This window comes from Pyrus communis, chromosome 14, assembly GCF_041283825.1.
Source record: "Pyrus communis isolate YQ-2024b chromosome 14, ASM4128382v1, whole genome shotgun sequence".
Taxonomy (NCBI): Eukaryota; Viridiplantae; Streptophyta; class Magnoliopsida; order Rosales; family Rosaceae; genus Pyrus; species Pyrus communis.
This window is the reverse complement of record NC_142578.1, coordinates 248,880-270,149: the sequence shown is the minus strand read 5'-3', so window position 1 is coordinate 270,149 and position 21,270 is coordinate 248,880. Positions and strand designations below refer to the sequence as shown.

The following is a 21,270-nucleotide window of genomic DNA, read 5'->3' as shown; positions in this document are numbered from 1 at the left end:
TCAATTTGTGTGGGTAATTCGTAGCCATCAAGCATTACCCTTTAATAAAAAAAGTAAAATTACTGAGTGGTTTAAACTTAATAATGAATTACAAAATTGGACTTATATCAAAATTTAATGTATTAACTATTGACTACCTTTTTACCACTTGGTATTACGGTCTAATTTCATTTCTCCACCTATAAGTGAATGAGATTTTACGTTTGATTTTCGTCAAAAACGATTATTGACTACCCCTTTTTGTTTTTTTTTTTATTTTAATTATATATTTTTTATTTACTTTTGGTTGGAGCCTTATTTCTAAATTTGTGCAGAAGTCTATTTAATTTGTGTTTGCAGTTTTAGAGTCGTCGTGATTAGGCGAAAGTAAGAGAGAACACGGAGGGAGGGAGATGTTATGTTTTGGTAGGCGATCACTCTCTCGGAGTCGGAGTCGGAGTCAATACTATCATACCACTCAGCAAGCCATAGTGATATTAACCCACAACTTTTCGACAAACACCCTCACTCGTCTCGACTTTGATTACAAACACCTTCTCGAAGCCTGCATTCGATCCAAATCTCTTCCTCAAGGCAAGAAAATCCATCAGCTCCTCCTGAAAAACACTACCCACCTCAAAGATAGCTCCTTTTTGCTTGAAAAAGTAGCCCATTTGTACATAACCTGCAATCAACTCCAGCTTGCATGCCGCGTGTTCGATAAAATTCCCCAACCAAGTGTTATTCTTTGGAACCTTTTGATAAGAGGATACGCTTGGAACGGGCCCCTTGATAAAGCCATCGACTTGTACTATGGCATGCTCAAATCCGGCGTTCAACCCACCAACTATACTTACCCTTTTGTTCTCAAGGCTTGCTCCGGTTTACAAGCACTCGAAGTTGGCCGAAAGATCCATGAGCATGCCAGAGGACTTGGGCTTCACTCTGATGTCTACGTTTGCACTGCTTTGATCGACCTGTATGCCAAGTGTGGGGACTTGGTGGAGGCTCAGAGGGTGTTCCATGGCATGCTGTACAAAGACATTGTGGCGTGGAATGCAATGATTGCTGGGTTTTCACTACACGGTCTTTATGATGACACTGTACAGTTGCTTGTTCAAATGCAGCGAGCGGGAACAAGCCCAAACTCTTCCACCATTGTTTCGGTTCTTCCCACTGTTGCACAAGCTAATGCATTGAGGCAGGGGAAGGCAATGCATGGTTACTCCCTAAGAAGGGGCTTTAGTGGTGAGGTGGTGCTTGGTACTGGCCTTTTGGATATGTATTCTAAATGCCAGTGCATAGCTTATGCGAGGAGAATCTTTGATGCCATGAATTTCAAGAACGAGGTTTGTTGGAGTGCTATGATAGGTGCATATGTTATCTGTGACTCTATGACAGAGGCGATAGCATTGTTTGATGAAATGGTTCTACGAGAGGAAATATATCCAACAGCAGTAACTCTCGGGAGTATTCTACGAGCTTGCGCAAAGCTAACTGATCTGAGTAGAGGGAGACGGGTTCATTGCTATGCAATTAAAGCTGGGTTTGATTTAGATAAAATGGTGGGTAACACAATGCTGTCTGTGTATGCGAAGTGTGGGATTAATGATGATGCAGTCAGATTCTTTGATACAATGAACTCCAAAGATACAGTTTCTTATGGTGCGATCATCTCAGGCTGTGTGCAGAATGGTTATGCGAAGGAAGCTTTACTTATGTTCCATAATATGCAATTGTCTGGGATCAATCCAGATGTGGCAACCATGAAGGGTGTTCTGCCTGCTTGTTCACATTTGGCTGCTCTACAGCACGGGGCCTGTGGACATGCTTATTCAATTGTTCATGGATTTTGTACAGACACCTCAATCTGTAATGCCTTAATAGACATGTACTCAAAGTGTGGGAAGATCAATGTAGGAAGGCAAGTTTTTGATAAAATGGTTACGCGTGATATTATTTCATGGAATGCAATGATAGTTGGTTATGGGAATCATGGCCTTGGGATGGAAGCAATCTCACAGTTCCATCATATGCAGTCATCTGGCATTAAGCCCGATGATGTGACTTTCATTGGCCTCTTATCTGCTTGCAGCCATTCGGGGCTTGTAACTGAAGGCAAACACTGGTTTAGTACAATGAGTCAGGAGTTCAACATAAACCCGAGGATGGAACATTACATATGCATGGTGGATATTCTCGCCCGGGCAGGACTTTTAGATGAGGCACACGGTTTCATTCAAAGAATGCCGTTTCAGGCTGATGTTCGTGTGTGGAGTGCACTGCTTGCTGCATGCAGAGTCCACAATAATATGGAACTCGGGGAAGAAGTATCCAAGAAAATTCAAGGGAAAGGACTTGAAGGTACTGGGAATTTGGTCCTTTTATCTAACTTATACAGTTCTGTTGGGAGGTGGGATGATGCAGCCGATGTCAGAATCAAGCAGAAGGACCAAGGCCTCAAGAAGAGTCCAGGATGCAGTTGGGTTGAGATCGATGGTGTTATCCATGGATTTGTCGGTGGAGATCAGTCCCATCCTCAGTCAGCTCAGATACATGAAAAACTAGAAGAACTACTAGTAGATATGAAACAGCTGGGATATCGTGTGGAAAATAGATTTGTTCTCCAAGATGTTGAGGAAGAGGAGAAAGAAAGAATCCTCCTTTACCACAGTGAGAAACTAGCCATTGCCTATGCAATTCTTTGTCTGAGCCCGGGCAAATCCATCTTAGTTACCAAGAATTTGCGGGTTTGTGGTGATTGCCATGCTGCCATAAAGTTCATCACTCTTGTTACAGAGAGAGAAATAACTGTAAGAGATGTGAGTCGGTTTCATCATTTCAAGGATGGAATTTGCAGTTGTGCAGACTTCTGGTGAAGCAGATGGATTCAGGGGTGCATTGTTCAACCTTCCCCTTGTCTCTTTGGCTATATAATTGATGCATTTTTAGCAGGTTAGTTTCATTTACGATTAACCGAGCACTTCCATTACATTGACGAGTTCACAAGTTGTAGTTGCTGCAGATGTAGGCCATACTATAGTTTTTTTACATTGTATAATTAGGTTTTGCCTTCCTGGGGGATTAAACAAAAAAAAAGAAAGTTAAAGATTCCTCAAATCTTTTGTAATGTGAGTTTGGTTTATAGAACGGATGCTTTTTCTTAAAATAATCTGAGGAAGTCCTTTGTGAAGATGCAAAGGCCCTCCGAATCTACCGGATGGAGTCTCTTTATCTTCTCTGACCTGTACTTCAAATGAGGGAGGTTTACATTTGCTGGGACATTTCACATTTGCAGAAAAATCCATCATCTTAACATATAATCATATTAATAATTAAGGTTCACCTTTGATAATGTAGAGAGAGAGATGCGCACCAGATAGCAAAGCTTCAAAGCTTCACGTCAGAATATGGTTCTTATGGGCGGTTTAAGAAAACATGTACCAATTACAAAAACTGCTTTTTTATTGGGTACACTTTCTCTTTCTGGTATTCCACCCCTGCTTGTTTTTGGTCCAAAGATGAAATTCTTATAAAAAGGAATATCAAAAATTCGAGTGGTTGAAGCTGAAGCAGCTACTTTCGAAGTAACAGAAAGAAAAGTCATCATATAATAATCCAGAAATTGCAATAGAAAAGAAAAAAGGGAGGTTTGTGATGATTTAACAGTTTGGTGAGAATATCATGACAACTCCTAGAGTTGTTGAAGATCCGATTGTTCCTTTCTTTTCATAGACCGTAAACAGTAGCATCCAAACACAACTTCTTCACCCTAGGAACTAAGGAACTTCTTTTTCAATGAGAAGCCGCCCAATCTTAGGGCTGGTTTGGAAAAAAAAACTGCTTCTGTTGTGCTGTGAGAATAAGCTTATTTTTGCTGTTTTAAGTTTTCAGCTTTTTTTCACCCAAAATTGTGAAAATAAGCTGTTTTTAAGTGTTTATCAAACATCTTTTTGAGTTCAACTTTTTTTTTTATACCCACTTTTTATAAAAGAACCTCATATCTAACCAGTACTAAGAATAGAGGCCATAGAGGATTTAACTGAGCACGTCACAAGCAATCAAAACGGAGCGCCAAATCGTTATACTAAAAGGCACTAAAAAAAAGATGACCATGAGATTCAAATTAACTCCCGGAGTGAACAAGAAGGATTGACACGAGGAGCAAAAACTTTAGAGATGTGCTATCTATACATCTTATTTTACTTTTCACACATCTTTTGATAATTTTTGTTCGTTGATCTTCTTCAATTCATCTGATCAGACGGTCGAAATTTAAAAAATGTGTGAAAAGTAAAATGGAATGTATGGATATCATACTCTGAACTTTAACCCGATCAAGCGTAGATAGCTTGCCCGTCATAGCTGGCTACAAAATGAAGCTGCCTCTGCGAATACATTGACCGTTGGATTGGGTATTGACCCTTGGATTGGATAATTGAGCAGTGGTACTTTGGTAAATTAATAATCAGCCTCAGGTTAAAAATTACATGAAATAAATGAATAGGTGATGCCGCTGTCGAAAATTGAGTAAAAATAAAAGAAAAGAAAAGGAAAGGAGATGTATTGCTGTTACCCATGCTGGCATTTGAGCCATGTCACTTTCCAGCTCGCCGTTCATGTACAACATTATTCCCCCCGTCTCATTCAGGTAGATATCATTATTGATAATATTCACATGTTTATTTTTATCTGCTACACATCTTTGTTAAAGTTTGTTTATTAATATTTTTTAATTTATTCAATTCGATAGTCAAAAATTAAAAGAGATGTGTGAGAGATAAAATTAGGTTGAGTATGTCTTTTCCATTCATGTACAACAATACCGCTATGAGGATGTCTTTTCCATAAAAGCTTCTTCAAATAAGACCTATATTAATTGGTTTGGTTTATTGAGGTGTGCATTTATCTCTAAACCAATTCTTTTTTAGTACATCTTTAAATCCATTCTTAAAGTTTTATACCAAAATCGATTGGGAATAGGATGGGTGACTAACTCCTTACATACTTAAACCCATATTCTTAAAGACCCTTTGCAATGTTTTTAAACTTTCTCAAGTGGAACATTTCTTCACACTCGTATGCCCATTCGTGTGTGGTCGAGTCAAGCACATAGACAAATTAACTAGTGAATTGAGACATTTCTTCACATCCTCATTTGCCCACTTTGTTTTAGGTTGGAACATCAACCCCTTAACATGTTTGAATAGACCTGAAAATAAGTAATTAGACTTTTGTCAAAGTGTCGAAATTAGTGTAGCATGTTGACACGATACAACCCATAAAGTAACGGATCTATTCGTTTTCAATATGACCCGATAAACTTGAATCTCAACGTGTCGTATACGACTTGTCTAAAAACTCTAAAAAGTAATCGTTACACTTTCTGTTTTTATTTTAATGCAATTAATACACCATTAAATATCACTTTACAATGAATTTTAATTAAATGAGTGCGAGATGATTATTTTAATGTATCAATAACAAGTTTTATTTTGGAAAGAAATATAGCTTTCACAACATAAAAATGAAATTAATATTACTGGATGAAGTAGTAGGGGTAGGAAGAAGGACGGAGTGGTCATTTCGAATGACCTACCCGCTGGGTAGTATAAAACCACATTGTGGGAAGCGTTGTTGCGTTGGGGTATTTTTATTTTATAAAATTATTTAGAATTTTCAACTGAGAGAGAGGGGGAGAGAGAGTGACTACTGAGTAGGCAGGCAAGCCCCTTTTCGTTTTCATCGTTCTCGCCCTCTGAAGCAACCGCTGCCGCGGCGTTGTACGACGGTCATCGGGGCTCTGATTTCACTGTAACCACTCGAAACGACTCGTTTTAGGGTTTGGTACTCCCATTTGTTCCCGTTGCTTTTTTTCTTCTCGCTCTCATTTTTCTATTTGCTAATTTGTGGTATGGATCTGCATATTTTGCCATAAAATTGGTGTTAGGCTCCAGTTTCTCTCACTAAGGTCTATTTACGTTTTTAATTTATTTTTATTTTTTTCTGAAAGGCTTTATCGTCGCTTGGGTTTTACGCTGCGTTTTGTTTTGGTAGATCGTTAGATCTCGTGCGTATTTTGCAATGCCGGGAAGCATACGTGGTTGTTTGGGATTCTAAGAATGTGATCTTTTAGGGTTTATAGTTGGTATAGTGATTTATTTATTCTGGGTTTGTACTTGGGTGCTAGAGTTGTTGGGCGTGCTTGTATCAAAGTAATTGATGAGGCATTTTATCGTCTGTGTTTATAATTTTTCTCGTATTTTTTTTTATTTTAAAAAAACTGGAATTTACATGAAATTCCTGGTACATTTTACCAAATTCCAGGAACGCACATAGGATTTTCAAAATTATCGCACTGAAAAATTCTGGGTAACCTTCACTCGTTCTGATTGAAGTATTTTCTGTTATTTTAGTGTTTGCTTGTTATTTATTCGGGGCACTGTATATGATGTGGTTCTGGGTATGTATCTCTCAGCCTTTTGAAAACCCTTGAATATATGTTTGTATGCTGGAATCGCACTGAAAAATTCTGGGTAACCTTCACTCGTTCTGATTGAGGTATTTTCTGTTATTTTAGTGTTTGCTTGTTATTTATTCGGGGGACTGTATATGATGTGGTTCTGGGTATGTATCTCTCAGCCTTTTGAAAACCCTTGGATATATGTTTGTATGCTGGAAAACCCTAGCTCATGAGTGGATTCTTTGGCTTGTTGGCGTACATTATGCATTTACTTTTATTGTATATATTCTTTAATACATTGTTTTCAGTCTATAGCCTTTGGTTTCTTTGCAAATGGTTCTTTTGATGTAATGCTGATTCTCTTTGTATAGACATCATCATGGTTAGGAAGAGGAGAACTGAACTCCCTAGTGGGGAAAGTTCCGAGTCTCATGAACCTGCTGGGGGTAGTGGTCGTGGTTCCCAGCGTGCTCCTGAAAGGACTCCTCCACAACAACAGGGTGGAGGAAACTACCGAGGTGGTCGTGGACCCGCCCCCCAGGGAGGTCGTGGAGTCTATGGAGGGGGTCGTGGTGGCCGCGGAGTGCCACAACAGCAGCAATATGGCGCGCCCCAAGAATACCAACAACAGCAGTATGGTGGGCCACAGGAATATCAAGGCAGAGGCAGGGGAGGACCGACTCAGCAAGGAGGTCATGGAGGTTATGGAGGTGGCCGTGGTGGCATTGGCCGTGGAGGACCACCTTCTCCTGGTGGTCCAACCAGACCTCAGTTCCCCGAGCTGCACCAAGCAACCCCAGTTCCTTACCAAGAGGCCACCCCCCAAGTTCCTTATCAAGGGGTTACCTCTCCGCCTGTATATGGTGGAAGTTCATCTTCTTCCCAGCCACCTGAGCCTTCAGAAGTAGCGGAGCAGTTTGCTGACCTTACCGTCCAGCAAGAGAGTGCACCTAGCCAGGCTATTCAACCTGTGGCGCCCTCAAGTAAGTCAGTCAGGTTCCCTCTTCGCCCGGGTAAGGGTAGCACTGGCAGAAGGTGTACAGTCAAGGCAAACCATTTCTTTGCAGAATTACCTGACAAAGACCTCCACCAGTATGACGTAAGCTCTCTTGCCATCTGTGTCTATCTTTTGATATTGTACTACTATTGATAATGTATCTTTTCATTACATGTAATAGGTTACTATTACACCAGAGGTCACATCAAGGGGTGTTAATCGTGCTGTGATGGAGCAGCTGGTGAAACAGTACAGGGAATCCCATCTTGGAAAACGTCTACCAGCTTATGATGGACGAAAGAGCCTGTATACTGCCGGCCCACTTCCTTTCCTTTCAAAGGAGTTTAAAATCACTCTTATTGATGATGATGATGGATCAGGTGGACAAAGGTGCGTACTCACAGCTCTTTATTTTTAGTACATTTCTGTTGACTCTTATTTTGTATGTATTTGAACATGGCTTTCTTCTTGATGGCAGGAGAGAGAGGGAATTTAGGGTTGTCATAAAATTTGCAGCACGTGCTGACCTACACCATTTAGGTCTCTTTTTGCAAGGGAGGCAAGCTGATGCACCTCAAGAGGCACTTCAGGTTTTGGACATTGTTCTGCGCGAATTGCCTACTTCTAGGTAAATAGTGTTTCTTCCTCCTGGTGATGACATAATAACACATTTATGTTTTATATGTTTGATAGCTAATTTCTCCTGTTCGGTTGTAGGTACTGTCCTGTGGGCCGTTCATTTTATTCCCCTGATTTGGGTAGAAGACAGTCACTTGGTGATGGTTTGGAAAGTTGGCGTGGTTTTTATCAGAGTATTCGTCCAACTCAGATGGGGCTGTCTCTGAATATTGGTACTTAATTTTATGCTATCCCTACATGCATCATTTCTGTGAATAACAGATTATCTACTCTTATCAATTTAATTGTTGTAATAGTGATGTATTACACTGCATGGTTATTCTGCTGACTGGTGCTTTGTTTACAAAACATGTGCTGTCCAGACATGTCCTCTACTGCTTTTATTGAGCCGTTGCCCGTTATTGAGTTCGTAACACAGCTACTGAATCGGGATGTTACACATAGGCCACTTTCTGATTCTGATCGTGTAAAGGTTAGGTTTCCCTAATTTTTTCTGTTTTGGTGATTTAATCGTTTCTCTTGAGTGTTTGTTTCAAAGTTTGACAATTATTGTGGTGCAATGGTGTTGGTACTTTTAATCTGTTTCCTGTTTCCTTGTGTATATCTGTTTGTTAAAATTAACTTACATATGTCAAAACTCATTGACTAGGGTTAATGTTTGTATAGTTCTTTTGGAGGTAATCCTTGATCCTTGTACATTCACTTAAAACTATATGTTTATAGATCTGATGGTGTATATGGAGTGTGTATCACGATTAGTGTACAGTTATATTTGCCATAATTTTTATATTAGCTATCATATTAACTTTTGACTTGTGAACAGATTAAAAAGGCTCTTCGTGGAGTCAAGGTTGAGGTCACACACCGAGGAAATATGCGCAGAAAGTACCGTATTTCTGGTTTAACGTCACAGGCAACAAGGGAACTGACGTGAGTACTTCTTAACTCATATATTTGTATATTTCTTATGCCTTCATATGCTTGTATATTTATTAACATGGTATTTGTTTTAAGAGCACATTGAGGTGTGTGAAACTTGTTTCCCTGAGATTGTATTTTGTCTGTTCAGTTTCCCTGTTGATGAAAAAAGAACTATGAAATCTGTTGTTGAGTACTTCTATGAAACTTATGGTTTCGTCATTCAACATACACAATGGCCTTGCCTTCAAGTTGGAAATCAACAGCGGCCGAATTATTTGCCCATGGAGGTGAGTTGTTTCTATAATTTCTAGCTTGTAATACTATGGTGATATGGATGTTAATGAGCAGTAACTGGATTCAGGTTTGTAAAATTGTCGAAGGTCAAAGGTATTCCAAGAGATTGAACGAGAAACAGATTACTGCTTTGCTTAAGGTCACCTGTCAGCGCCCTCATGACAGGGAACAGGATATTATTCGGGTGTGTTATCTTTTGGTTATTGTATTTTGTCATGACTTGGTTTTCATTGCAGTTGATGCCATGAGTCCTTTGCTTACTGCTCTGTTATTTGATAATACCGTCACCTTGTTGTCCTTAACTTTGTCTTCTGTGTCATAATTTAAATGCTCACATCATTTGAGGTTTTATGGTAGAAGGCATCTTTTATCCAGAAATGTAGTTCATGGTGATATGTTAAATCCCATTTTAATATTTTTGTACATGTTACAGACGGTTCGTCATAATGCTTACCACGAAGATCCTTATGCCAAGGAGTTTGGAATCAAAATTAGTGAGAATCTGGCTCAGGTTGAAGCTCGTATTCTTCCTGCACCCTGGGTAAGATATGTAATTGCGTTTAGTCCCAAAAGGTACTTTGATAGTATACCTGTATTGATTTTTGTTTTGCGCAGCTGAAATATCATGATACTGGAAGGGAAAAGGATTGCCTGCCCCAAGTTGGTCAGTGGAATATGATGAATAAGGTAATATTCTGGCACCCCTCTAAACCCTTGTTCACCTTGACTTAAGTGTGTGGTCAGTGTGATCTGTCTTTCGACCCCAAGAAAGTCCTCTTTATTATTTATGCATTAATGTTTCTTTAATGCCTTTTACGAAAGTTATTTATTGTCTTAAGTCATGTCTGAAATTGTATATCTGGATATTTGTATGATTGATTGTTTCTAACTGTTTACCCACTTTACCATGTGATTATTCATTCAGTAGTTTGCATGTTTACTTGGTTAATAAATACTTATTTGGACTTATGGTTGATCCTGTAGACAAATGAATGTCCTGTGTCTTGCTGAATTATTACAGACCTTTTGAATTACTATGATATTTTTGCAGAAAATGGTCAATGGAGGAAGAGTAAACAATTGGATTTGCATTAACTTTTCACGAAATGTTCAAGACAACGTGGCCCGTTCCTTCTGTAATGAACTTGCTCAAATGTGTTACATTTCTGGCATGGTATGGAAATTTTCTTTAATCTTTATGGTTTCCACTGGTTTTAATTGCATTGTTTGATTTCTATATTTGGATTTCTCTGATGCTGAAGTGTTTATTATATTAGGCGTTTAATCCAGAATCGGTACTTCCACCAATCAGTGCTCGACCTGATCAGGCAGAGAAGGCCTTAAAAACTAGGTACCATGATGCAATGACCAAACTCCGACCCCAGAACAAGGAGCTTGACCTGCTTGTCGTTATTTTACCAGATAATAATGGCAATCTTTATGGTACGCATTTGAAACCATTTGGCTCCATTATCTCATTCTGCTTTTTATCTCTTTATAATATCGTCTCAATTTTGTGTTGTCCTGAAGTTCTAGATTCTTGTATATACTGATATCCATCCAGGTGACTTGAAACGAATTTGTGAGACGGATCTTGGCCTGGTATCCCAGTGCTGTTTGACGAAACATGTTTTCAGAATGAGTAAACAATACTTGGCAAATGTTGCTTTGAAGATAAATGTGAAGGTTGGCGGAAGGAACACAGTGCTTGTTGATGCACTGTCAAGACGTATTCCTTTAGTCAGTGACCGTCCTACTATAATTTTTGGTGCTGATGTTACCCATCCTCATCCCGGGGAGGATTCAAGCCCATCAATAGCAGCTGTATGTTGTCGATGATATCTATGGGCTTTTGCTAGTGCGTACATATTTGTCTTGAATTCACGTAGGGAGTTGCAATTGAATTGTTCACATGTCTTTTATGACAGGTTGTGGCCTCACAAGATTGGCCAGAAATCACCAAGTACGCTGGCTTGGTCTGTGCGCAAGCTCATCGCCAGGAGCTTATCCAAGACCTCTTCAAAACTTGGCAGGATCCTCAGAGGGGCACTGTAACTGGTGGAATGATAAAGTCTCTCTCTCCTTCTCTCAATCTATCTCAATAATTATATTAATTCTCTACTTTCTGGGGATTGTTAGGAAGTGCAGAACTGAGTTGAATTTGTTTGTTAATGTAGGGAACTGCTAATTTCGTTCCGTAGAGCAACAGGACAGAAGCCACAGCGCATCATATTTTACAGGCATTTAACGCTCCTTTGCCATTGTTTGTGTCCTATGTACTTCTCCTATGTCTAATGGTGTGTATGTATACACCCACCTTTGTTTTTTCAGGGACGGTGTCAGCGAGGGCCAGTTCTACCAAGTTCTACTATACGAGCTTGATGCAATTCGTAAGGTAAACTTGCATTTTTGGATTATTCTAAAGTTAGTATAGTTTGTGCATATTGTTATGTGTTGGTGATATTATTAACATCTTTTTGCTTCTTGTCATTTTTCTTCTTCAGGCTTGTGCTTCCTTGGAGCCAAACTATCAGCCACCTGTGACTTTTGTTGTGGTTCAGAAACGTCACCACACAAGGCTGTTTGCCAACAATCATAATGACCGTAGTGCAGTTGACAGGAGTGGAAATATCTTACCTGGTAATTAATTTTACTGTATGAAATGTTGGGATGATGTAGTTCAGTTTTCATGCTTGTTATGCGAAATTTTTACCCAATTATTTCTGCAGGCACGGTTGTGGACTCCAAAATCTGTCATCCAACGGAGTTTGACTTCTACCTCTGCAGCCATGCTGGAATTCAGGCAATGATTTTTTCTTTGTTTTGTGTGGCGTGTGTGTTTGTGAAGCAGAATGTTTATAAATCTGTATACACCATGTTTTGCAGGGTACAAGCCGTCCGGCTCATTACCACGTGCTGTGGGATGAAAACAAGTTTACAGCTGATGAACTGCAGTCACTCACAAACAATCTTTGCTATACGTAAGTTGGCTGATTTAGCGTTTTCAGTCACTGAATTTTTTTATTTATTTATATTTTTGAATCCTTAAACTCCAGTGCTAAATAGTTGGCCTCTTGAACTCTTGCAGGTACGCAAGATGCACGCGTTCGGTTTCCATTGGTAAGCTCTCACTCTGGTGCTTTTTCAGTATTTTCCTTGTTGATTCGTTAAATAGATAGTGTTCTGATTTGGCCTTAAAATTGCAGTTCCTCCGGCTTACTACGCCCATCTTGCTGCATTCCGAGCTCGGTTTTACTTGGAACCAGAGACATCAGACAGCGGATCAATGACCAGTGGTGCTCCTGGACGCGGGGGCATGGGTGGGGGTATGGGTCCGCGGAGCACAAGAGCACCAGGTCCAAATGCTGCAGTGAGGCCCTTGCCTGCCCTGAAAGAGAATGTCAAGAGGGTTATGTTTTACTGTTAGAGAGAGGGGTTGCGAAGAGATGTCGCCCATAAGAATGTAGCAAGATTATGCAATGTAATGGTGTCGTTTTGAAGTCTGCCAAGTGCCAAGGGTGTCTATAGCCTTCGCTGCACTCTTGTTTTAGATGTCTGCCGCCGTTAAGTATCTATCTGAAATTTCCCGTTGCAACTGACTGGTATGCGGTTGTTACTGCACTGCAAACCGGTTGATTGTTTTTGGGGAGTTAGTTTAGTTATCTTATGATGTAGTTTGAGATGGAACTCGGACAACTATTTGCTGCTTTCGGTTAATTTATAAGGCCTTGTACAACTTTCAACTTTATTTTGGTTGTCTTTTTATTTATTTAATTACATCGATATTTTTACACTAAGGAGTGGAAGAGTTCGGCAAAGTCATATAATGGGCAGTCTAATTTGGTATCGAAATCGCTATCCATGAGATTCGAACTTAAGATCTCTTATATAAATGAAGAGAAATACTACTAGACTGCAGTATTGAGTGACAACTTTAATTCGGTTGTTGGAGTGCACTCTTGCTTACAATTTTACCATTTCTTCCTTGAAGATCCTTAAAAATAGTTTCTTAATCATATAATCCAATATTCTGTACCAACGAGGGTGCTCTTGAGTGCAAGGAAAATGAAATATATTTTCCATAAAAAGGACCCAAAGGTCCAAAAAAGAGCCAACTTGCACCATGTAGTTGGCTTCATTCTCTTTGAGGCTACCATATTTGTAGCTCTAATGAAAAAAAAATTCATTTTCAATGGATCGAAAAAGGGGACTACATTCATCACGCGGGCTAGTAACTTCAATCATTGGGTAGCAAAGAGTTAAGCTACATCTAGCCCCCTAAAAGTACAGGGATCCACACCAAATTGAAAAATTCATAAAAAGTGATGAAATTTAATTGGTAGTTTAGAGGCCTAAACCAAAAATATAAACAAATAACATAACTAAATTGTGCTAAGATAATCCAATCCAATGGTTTTATGAAATAAACATCTTCTTTGATTTCGGAGAATGCATCAATCAGAGAAATAAACCAATAGATAAGATTGAGATAAGATAAACAAATCGAATGGTTGTTATAAAATGAAATCTTATCCTGTCTGATTTCATAGAAACATACCAACGAATGAGATTGAGATAAGAGAGCCTACAAAAGTACATAAGCGATGAAATATAACTTTGTCAGAATTTGAATTTTTTTAGGTTAAAATTTTTATAAATTAAAATTTAAGATAACACTCCAAAAAATCAAGTTAAGAAAAGTTAAGACAAAAATAAATTTACCATGTAATCAAATTACTATAAAATAAAATATATAGCCCAAAAGATATATAGCCCCTTATTGGGACAAATTATTTTTTTAGAGCCTCAAAGATTCCTAAGAATTCTAAATTGGGCTATATATAATTATATATCCATCACTTTTCTAGCCTCATATAGAGCCCCTCATTGAGATCGCTATTTGACTGTATTCTTTCCTACTTCAAATTGAAATGCTTATTAGTTTTTGGCCCGTCCAATAAATCTTGCAGATGACATGGTTGTTATGTCAAATATCTAAGTATAATATTAATAAATAAATTTGTAATAGCATAAGTATGTATTGGTGGTGTTACTAATTGATGTGTTCGTGATAGTGTTTCAGTGTTGTGGTGGTGAAAAACTTGTGCACAATTTGACATGAAACAGGTCGTAAACTTGAGATTGGAAGAAGTATAAAAAAAATGCACTTTTACAAAGACCAAGTACGAATTCCTTGAGATTCTTTACCTCCACTTTTAAAACAAATATATACCACTATGAAAGCCAAATCTGGTAGATTTGCTTCAACCCGTGTAAAAATTCCTTTCTTGCTTTCATCTTTCCTTTCCTGCAAAAGGCATAAAAGAATCAAGGATGTTCTTTCTCCTCCCACGGCAATTTCAGCCATCTGTAACCTAACCACTCTTCTCTTCCTGCATTTTTAAGTTCCCTATAAATTCACCAATAAACAAAACTAACGTTCATAAAACTAAACCAACTTCGAAGATCGCTTGTTGATCGATTGTTCTAATTAGTTGACTGAAATGGCTTCCACCTCACCGCCTTTAAAGAAATCTGATACGATTGCAGAAACCATGCCAGAAGCACTCAGAGCGAGTCGCTTTCATATGAAGAAATGTTTTGCCAGGTTTTTTTTTAATTTTTTTTTCCATACAATATTTTTATATACTATATGTTTGTGAAATTCGAATGTTGATGTTCTTGTTTAACTAATTAACAAATTTAAACATGCATGCAAAAAGTTTTGTTGGAACGGGGAAAAGGCTAATGAAGCCGCAGCATATAATGGAGGAGCTGGAAAAATCGATAGAAGATAGGCATGAAAGAAGCAAGGTCTTGGAGGGTTTACTTGGTTACATCCTCAGTCGCACTCAGGAGGCAGCTGTTGTTCCACCCTATGTTGCTTTTGCAGTGAGACCGAATCCCGGTTTCTCAGAATTTGTTAAGGTGAATGCAGATGATCTAGCAGTGGATGGCATTTCTGCTACCGAATACTTGAAGTTCAAGGAAATGATCTTTGACGAGAGCTGGTACGTTTTATACGCGTACGTATGTAGCTACGTGTATATGTATATATATGCATGACTAATTTCAAATTAATTTGAGTGATGCATGCATGCAACAGGGCGAACGATGAAAATGCTTTGGAATTAGATTTTGGTGCCATCGACTTCTCTACTCCTCGAATGACGCTTCCTTCTTCAATCGGACATGGACTTAACTTCGTCTTAAAGTTAATCTCATCAAGGCTCAGTACTCATGCCAGCTGCTCCGATTATGCTAAACCCCTTCTCGACTACTTATTACCGCTTAATTATCACGGAGAGGTTGAAATCGTATATGTCAATTTTGTTTGAGATTACTTGATTAATTACTTGATCTTTTGCGGCCTCTCTATTAATTTTTCTTAATTAAAGTACAATATATGTATATGCAGAATCTTATGATCAATGAAAGTCTAGATACCGTTGCAAAACTTCAAACTGCATTGATCCAAGCAGAAGTACTCGTCTCCACACTTCCAAAAACCACACCATTTCCGAGTTTTGAGCAAAGGTTATCTCTCATGAACCTTAACTAAAGAATGTATGTGTTATATGCTGCAGATCTTGGTCGTTATATACGAACAAATGTTGTATTCAATCTTGAGCAGGTTAAAAGTGTTGGGTTTTGAGAAAGGATGGGGAGATACAGCAGAAAGAGTTGGAGAGACAATGAGGCTGCTGTCAGAAGTATTCCAGGCGCCAGACTCAGTGAAGTTGGAATCGTTGTTTAGCAGACTTCCCAACACGTCCAACATCGTTATCTTCTCTCCTCACGGCTACTTTGGCCAGTCGGATGTCCTTGGATTGCCTGACACGGGTGGACAGGTGGTTTATATTCTTGATCAAGTGAGAGCTTTGGAGGAAGAGTTGCTCCTCAGAATTAAACAACAAGGCCTTGCTGTGAAGCCTCAGATTCTTGTGGTGAGCTGGACTAAGTGTACATAAACAAAAGAATACTGAATAATGCTGTACACGTTGCAATTCTAATTTGTACTTTGTATGTACAATGTATGTACGTATGTGTCATGTACACAGGTGACACGACTGATACCAGACGCTCGAGGAACAAAGTGCAACCAGGAGTTGGAAGCTATCATCGACACTAAGCACTCCCACATCCTTAGGGTTCCATTCAGGACAGACAAAGGCGTTCTCCGCCAATGGGTTTCTCGTTTCGATATCTACCCTTATCTCGAGACATTTGCACAGGCATTCATCTTCTCACTCTAGCTATCATATATATGATCAATTTATTCTTCTGACCTCATTTCTCCGGTACTAGTTTATGTGAGTTATTGGAAAGAAAAATAGATGATTTACATATTTATTCTGTTCTCATCGTTGTTTATTAGGATGCAACTTCAAAGATCTTACAACACATGGAATGCAAACCGGACCTCATAATTGGGAACTACAGTGATGGAAACTTGGTGGCCTCTTTGATTGCTTCTAAACTTGGAATCACTCAGGTCTAAGTCGACACGTAACCACCTCCTTCGATACATAAATGTCGGTTAAAAACTTGAATCTCAACTTAATTAACCTGTTCCAAGTAATTAACTCTCTGCAGGGAACGATTGCGCATGCGCTAGAAAAGACCAAGTACGAAGATTCTGATGCCAAATGGAAGGAATTTGATCCTAAATACCACTTCTCTTGTCAGTTCACAGCTGACATAATCTCTATGAATTGTGCTGATTTTGTCATAACAAGCACATTTCAAGAAATTGCTGGAGGGTTAGTAGTCTTTCATGCCAAAACCAAAATTAACATACAAGGTTGATATGATCTTCTCCTTATTCGATCAATGTGTTGTTTTCGTGTTGCAGCAAGGACCGACCTGGACAGTACGAAAGCCATACAGCATTTACAATGCCTGGACTCTATCGAGTTGTGTCAGGCATTGATGTGTTTGATCCAAAGTTCAACATTGCCGCGCCTGGAGCTGACCAATCCGTCTACTTTCCCTACTCCGAGAAACAAAGACGATTTACCAAGTTTCAACCTGCCATCGAAGAACTACTCTACACGAAAGAGGAAAATGATGAGCACATGTAATTAATTCTTACACATTTATAAATTCTTGCACATTTTGTTGTGGCAATTTCTTAATGAAAACTCTTGAACAATAAAAATGCTTGGAACAGAGGATTTTTGGCAGACAAGAAGAAACCTATCATATTCTCAATGGCAAGGCTGGACACGGTGAAGAACCTCACAGGACTAGTTGAGTGGTTCGGAAAGAACAAGAGGCTGAGGAATTCTGTCAATCTTGTAATTGTCGGGGGATTCTTCGATCCATCTAAATCCAAAGACAGGGAAGAAATTGCTGAAATCAAGAAACTTCATGCCTTTGTGCAAGAATATCAACTTAGCGGTCAGTTCAGATGGATAGCGGCTCAGACTGATAGATACCGAAATGGGGAGCTGTATCGGTGTATTGCAGATACAAAGGGAGCTTTCGTGCAGCCTGCGCTGTACGAAGCTTTCGGTCTCACAGTCATTGAGGCCATGAACTGTGGGTTGCCTACATTTGCAACCAACCAAGGCGGCCCTGTGGAAATCATTGTGGATGGCGTCTCAGGGTTCCATATTGATCCCAACAATGGTGATGAATCCAGCAACAAGATTGCTGACTTCTTTGAGAAATGCAAGACGGATGGCGAATACTGGAAGAAGATGTCAGCTGCCGGACTGCAGCGTATAAACGAATGGTAATTACTCACAAATACTATGACTGCAGGCCTATTTGAGACAGTTTTTGGAATAACTGAAGCGTTTTATGATAACTAAAAGTGTTTCTGACTACGTTTTAAACCTTAAAAACACTTTCTGTCCATTAAGTACTAGAGTTTTTTTATAAAAATTTCGACATGTTTATAGTATGCGTGATCTTATTAATTTTTGGTTTTCTTGCAGCTATACATGGAAGATATATGCAAACAAAGTGCTGAACATGGGATCAACTTATGGATTTTGGAGGCAGTTGAGAGATGACCAAAAGCTAGCCAAGGAAACCTACATTCATATGTTTTACAATCTCCTCTTTAGGAAATTGGTACGTCTCGTGATTCTGACCCTGCCATAATCACTCTTAAACAGGCTGTAAAATACACGTCGTGTGTTAATGCAGGCAAAGAATGTAGCTGTTCCAAGTGATGGATACGAACAACCGGCGCCAAGGGCTGTAACTGCAGCTGTCGACCAACCAACAACGGCGGTAGTATCCAAATCTCCGCAGCCGCCTGCAGCAGCAACCTCAGCAGTCCCTCAGCTGACACCAAGGTACGTATATAATTAGTACGTAACGTAGGGAGCTTGCTTAATTAAATCCTGAATTTGTGATTGATAAATACATGGATTAATTCATTTGGCAGGGAGAGGGATGTAGGTAGGGAACTTGGTCAACCTCGAAGCCGCAGTAGAGCACGATGCCTATGGAATTGCTGCTGCGTCATCCTTGGTTTTCTCATCATTCTTTATTACAAGATTAGGAATATGTACAATTAATTGTATAAATTAAAATTAAATTTAAAGTGAGATCAACTCACAATGATCATGTAAATTCTCTCCAACTTCCAATCGAATAATAAGGATCAATTACAATATTCTGTATTCTTTTTACACATTACAAATCACGTGATGTTTCATCAATAAAAATAAGCACGTTAATCAATACTTGAAGTAATAATACAATTATTAACAATAATATCATATGATTTACAAAATATGATTTAATAAATAATTTTCCTAGCATTACTCTATTATATATATATTACATTTATTAATTTGATAGCGATTTTAGAGCAATTCCACTACTGCTTTTTAGGCCGGCACCCAGGCCAAAAAATGGACCGGTTCCCTTCAATTTGCTCCACCCCAGCCCTTTAGGCTGGCACCCAGCCTAAGCCAGGCCACAAGCCGACCTAGAATTAATAGAGGAAGGAGACGGCCCATCTAATGCCAGCGTGGTGCCGACGGGAGTTTGAAATTTTTTTTGTGCCTGGCGCATGGGAAACATGCACGATTGGGTGTGCGTCGCTGACAAGATTTAGAGTCGGGGCCTGCATGCGTAGGCACACCCAGAGAACGAAATGGGAGGCCATGTGGCCCGTCCTGAGTTGTTGGATTTCCAACGGTAAAAAAAATTTGAATTTGAATTTGAATTTTGATCTAGACCTTCCGATCACAAATCAACGGTCCACGTTTTTCCTCCCAAAAATTAAAAAAAAAAAGAAAAAAAAAGGCACAACGGTCATAATTATGACCGTTGGCCATGTGTCAACTTATAGGCTATTGGATTTGAATATTTTTCAAATCCAACGGTCTAGATTAATTAACTACTTTAAAATTTATAAAAAATTAATTAAAAATTATGAAAAATTGTTAAAAATACTGAAAATTTTAAAAAATTTAACCCTCATCTTCCACCTTACACCACATTTCAATATTTTCTACACTTTGAGAGAAAAAAATGACTTTGTGGAAGCTCATTGAAGATGTTACGTTGTGTGAATGTTGGGTTCACACTACTCATGACCCAATTACGGATAATGAGATGGATAAGCGAGAAATGTGGAGTAAAATTACGAAAGCGTTTTGCGATGTACATGGAAAAGACACCAGAAGTAGTCAAAGTCTTCAAGGTCATTGGAAAAAACTCAACGCATCCTTTACTTGTTGGAAAAACACCATCTCTCATGAAAGTTCAATTTAAAGGTGGAGTTGCTCTTAAGGGCCTCCTCATCAACTTGTGAAATCGTCCAGCAATGTTCTTAATTTTTCCAATTTATACATACATGAAAATTCAATTTACAATCATATTTGTGAAGAGTGAAATCCAAGAGAAAGATGACTAGTGGGTGCTACTGTGCTGGCAGTGGCAGACACCAGCTGGTAGTGCCACCCTCGGCCACGGTGGACGACTTTGTTTTATAACGTGGCAAATTACGCTTTGGAAGTGATAAACGATGACCATGCCAGTGCACGTGCATTTGCATTTGCACCTTAATATACTGCACATGCATTTGCATTGCCACTACCTCTTCTTTATTTTATTTTATTTTTTTCTCAAACATAAGCTTCATTGATATAAAAAAAAAAAAAATAAATAAATAAATAAATAAAAAACGCTACTAGAAATAAAACTGAAAAAAAAGCTACAAGTAAGTCAAGTGAACATAAAAAGCCAAACATAAGCTTATTGATCCATTCGTACCAACCATTTGCACAACCTAGTTCTAGTGACTTAACAAATGCGCAATTCTCAATTCTCAAAACATTAAGTATTTGTTTGAAATATTTTAAAAAATTGTGACAAATTGTTATGTAATTATTTGTACGTAATCAACACAAGTTTGTAGATCTGAATTTAAATAAATTGACTAGAATAATATACTTTCTCATCTGAATCAAAATTTGACTCTTACAAAATCATCGGTTGTAAAAAATAAAAATAAAATGATGAACACAAAAACGCGAAATCTTCAGGACTCCAATTCTAAATTGAAGACTCTTGTGAATCATGTTAGACTAGTTACCAACACCCATCACCAAAACAACACACGTGTTTTGTGTGGGTATCTTTTGACTTGCGACTTGGCAAAGAAATATTAAATCCAGACTGATCTCTTCTACTAAGGTTATTGAATTAAGTGATTTGAGCATTTCAAATTTCATCCAATGATCCATTTGTTTTGATTCCTTAAAATATGTAATAATTTTTGGCCAATAAATGAAATTTGAAAGGTCTGGATCACTTGATCCGGTGACTTTGGTGGAAGAGATCTGGAGATGACTTTTTTCCTTAACTCCATTCCCCTAAATAACAAAAGATTTTTAAGTGTGATCGAAACATAGAGTGATCCATCACGTGTCAATGTACAAATAATATGATATATGTGTTAAAAAGTTAATAACTTAAAAAAATAAATTTTCTCATCACTTATATT

General features: G+C 38.6%; 3 protein-coding genes across 4 annotated transcripts; all 3 read left to right on the top strand.

Moving 5' to 3' along the window:
* The first annotated feature begins 299 nt into the window (after positions 1–299).
* On the top strand, positions 300–3,148 carry LOC137713851 (pentatricopeptide (PPR) repeat-containing protein). Its single transcript, XM_068453204.2, has one exon. The coding sequence runs from the start codon at positions 393–395 to the stop codon at positions 2,856–2,858; it is 2,466 nt and encodes an 821-aa protein (XP_068309305.2). The 5' UTR covers positions 300–392; the 3' UTR covers positions 2,859–3,148.
* Positions 3,149–5,525: 2,377 nt separating this feature from the next.
* Positions 5,526–13,041, top strand: LOC137712497 (protein argonaute 1). 2 transcript variants are annotated; one of them, XR_015955690.1, is made up of 23 exons: positions 5,616–5,793; positions 6,814–7,541; positions 7,621–7,829; positions 7,918–8,067; positions 8,157–8,290; positions 8,441–8,550; positions 8,902–9,008; positions 9,148–9,286; positions 9,361–9,477; positions 9,727–9,834; positions 9,909–9,980; positions 10,345–10,467; positions 10,571–10,736; positions 10,858–11,117; positions 11,222–11,364; positions 11,471–11,533; positions 11,625–11,688; positions 11,798–11,933; positions 12,023–12,096; positions 12,180–12,274; positions 12,382–12,413; positions 12,500–12,780; positions 12,845–13,041. XR_015955690.1 is itself a non-coding variant. In XM_068451570.2 (22 exons), the coding sequence occupies exons 2-22, from the start codon at positions 6,822–6,824 to the stop codon at positions 12,718–12,720; spliced, it is 3,243 nt and encodes a 1,080-aa protein (XP_068307671.2). In that variant the 5' UTR covers positions 5,526–5,793; positions 6,814–6,821; the 3' UTR covers positions 12,721–13,041. The 2 variants fall into 2 exon arrangements, 1 of the variants encoding a protein (XP_068307671.2); XM_068451570.2 differs by having other exon boundaries at positions 5,526–5,793; positions 12,500–13,041.
* A 1,630-nt stretch (positions 13,042–14,671) lies between these two features.
* On the top strand, positions 14,672–18,927 carry LOC137713669 (sucrose synthase 6-like). The gene is made up of 13 exons (XM_068452998.2): positions 14,672–14,901; positions 15,017–15,304; positions 15,400–15,601; positions 15,712–15,830; positions 15,928–16,240; positions 16,355–16,528; positions 16,672–16,788; positions 16,890–17,056; positions 17,149–17,373; positions 17,467–18,033; positions 18,239–18,377; positions 18,453–18,604; positions 18,697–18,927. The coding sequence occupies exons 1-13, from the start codon at positions 14,798–14,800 to the stop codon at positions 18,827–18,829; spliced, it is 2,700 nt and encodes an 899-aa protein (XP_068309099.2). The 5' UTR covers positions 14,672–14,797; the 3' UTR covers positions 18,830–18,927.
* Positions 18,928–21,270: the final 2,343 nt, after the last annotated feature.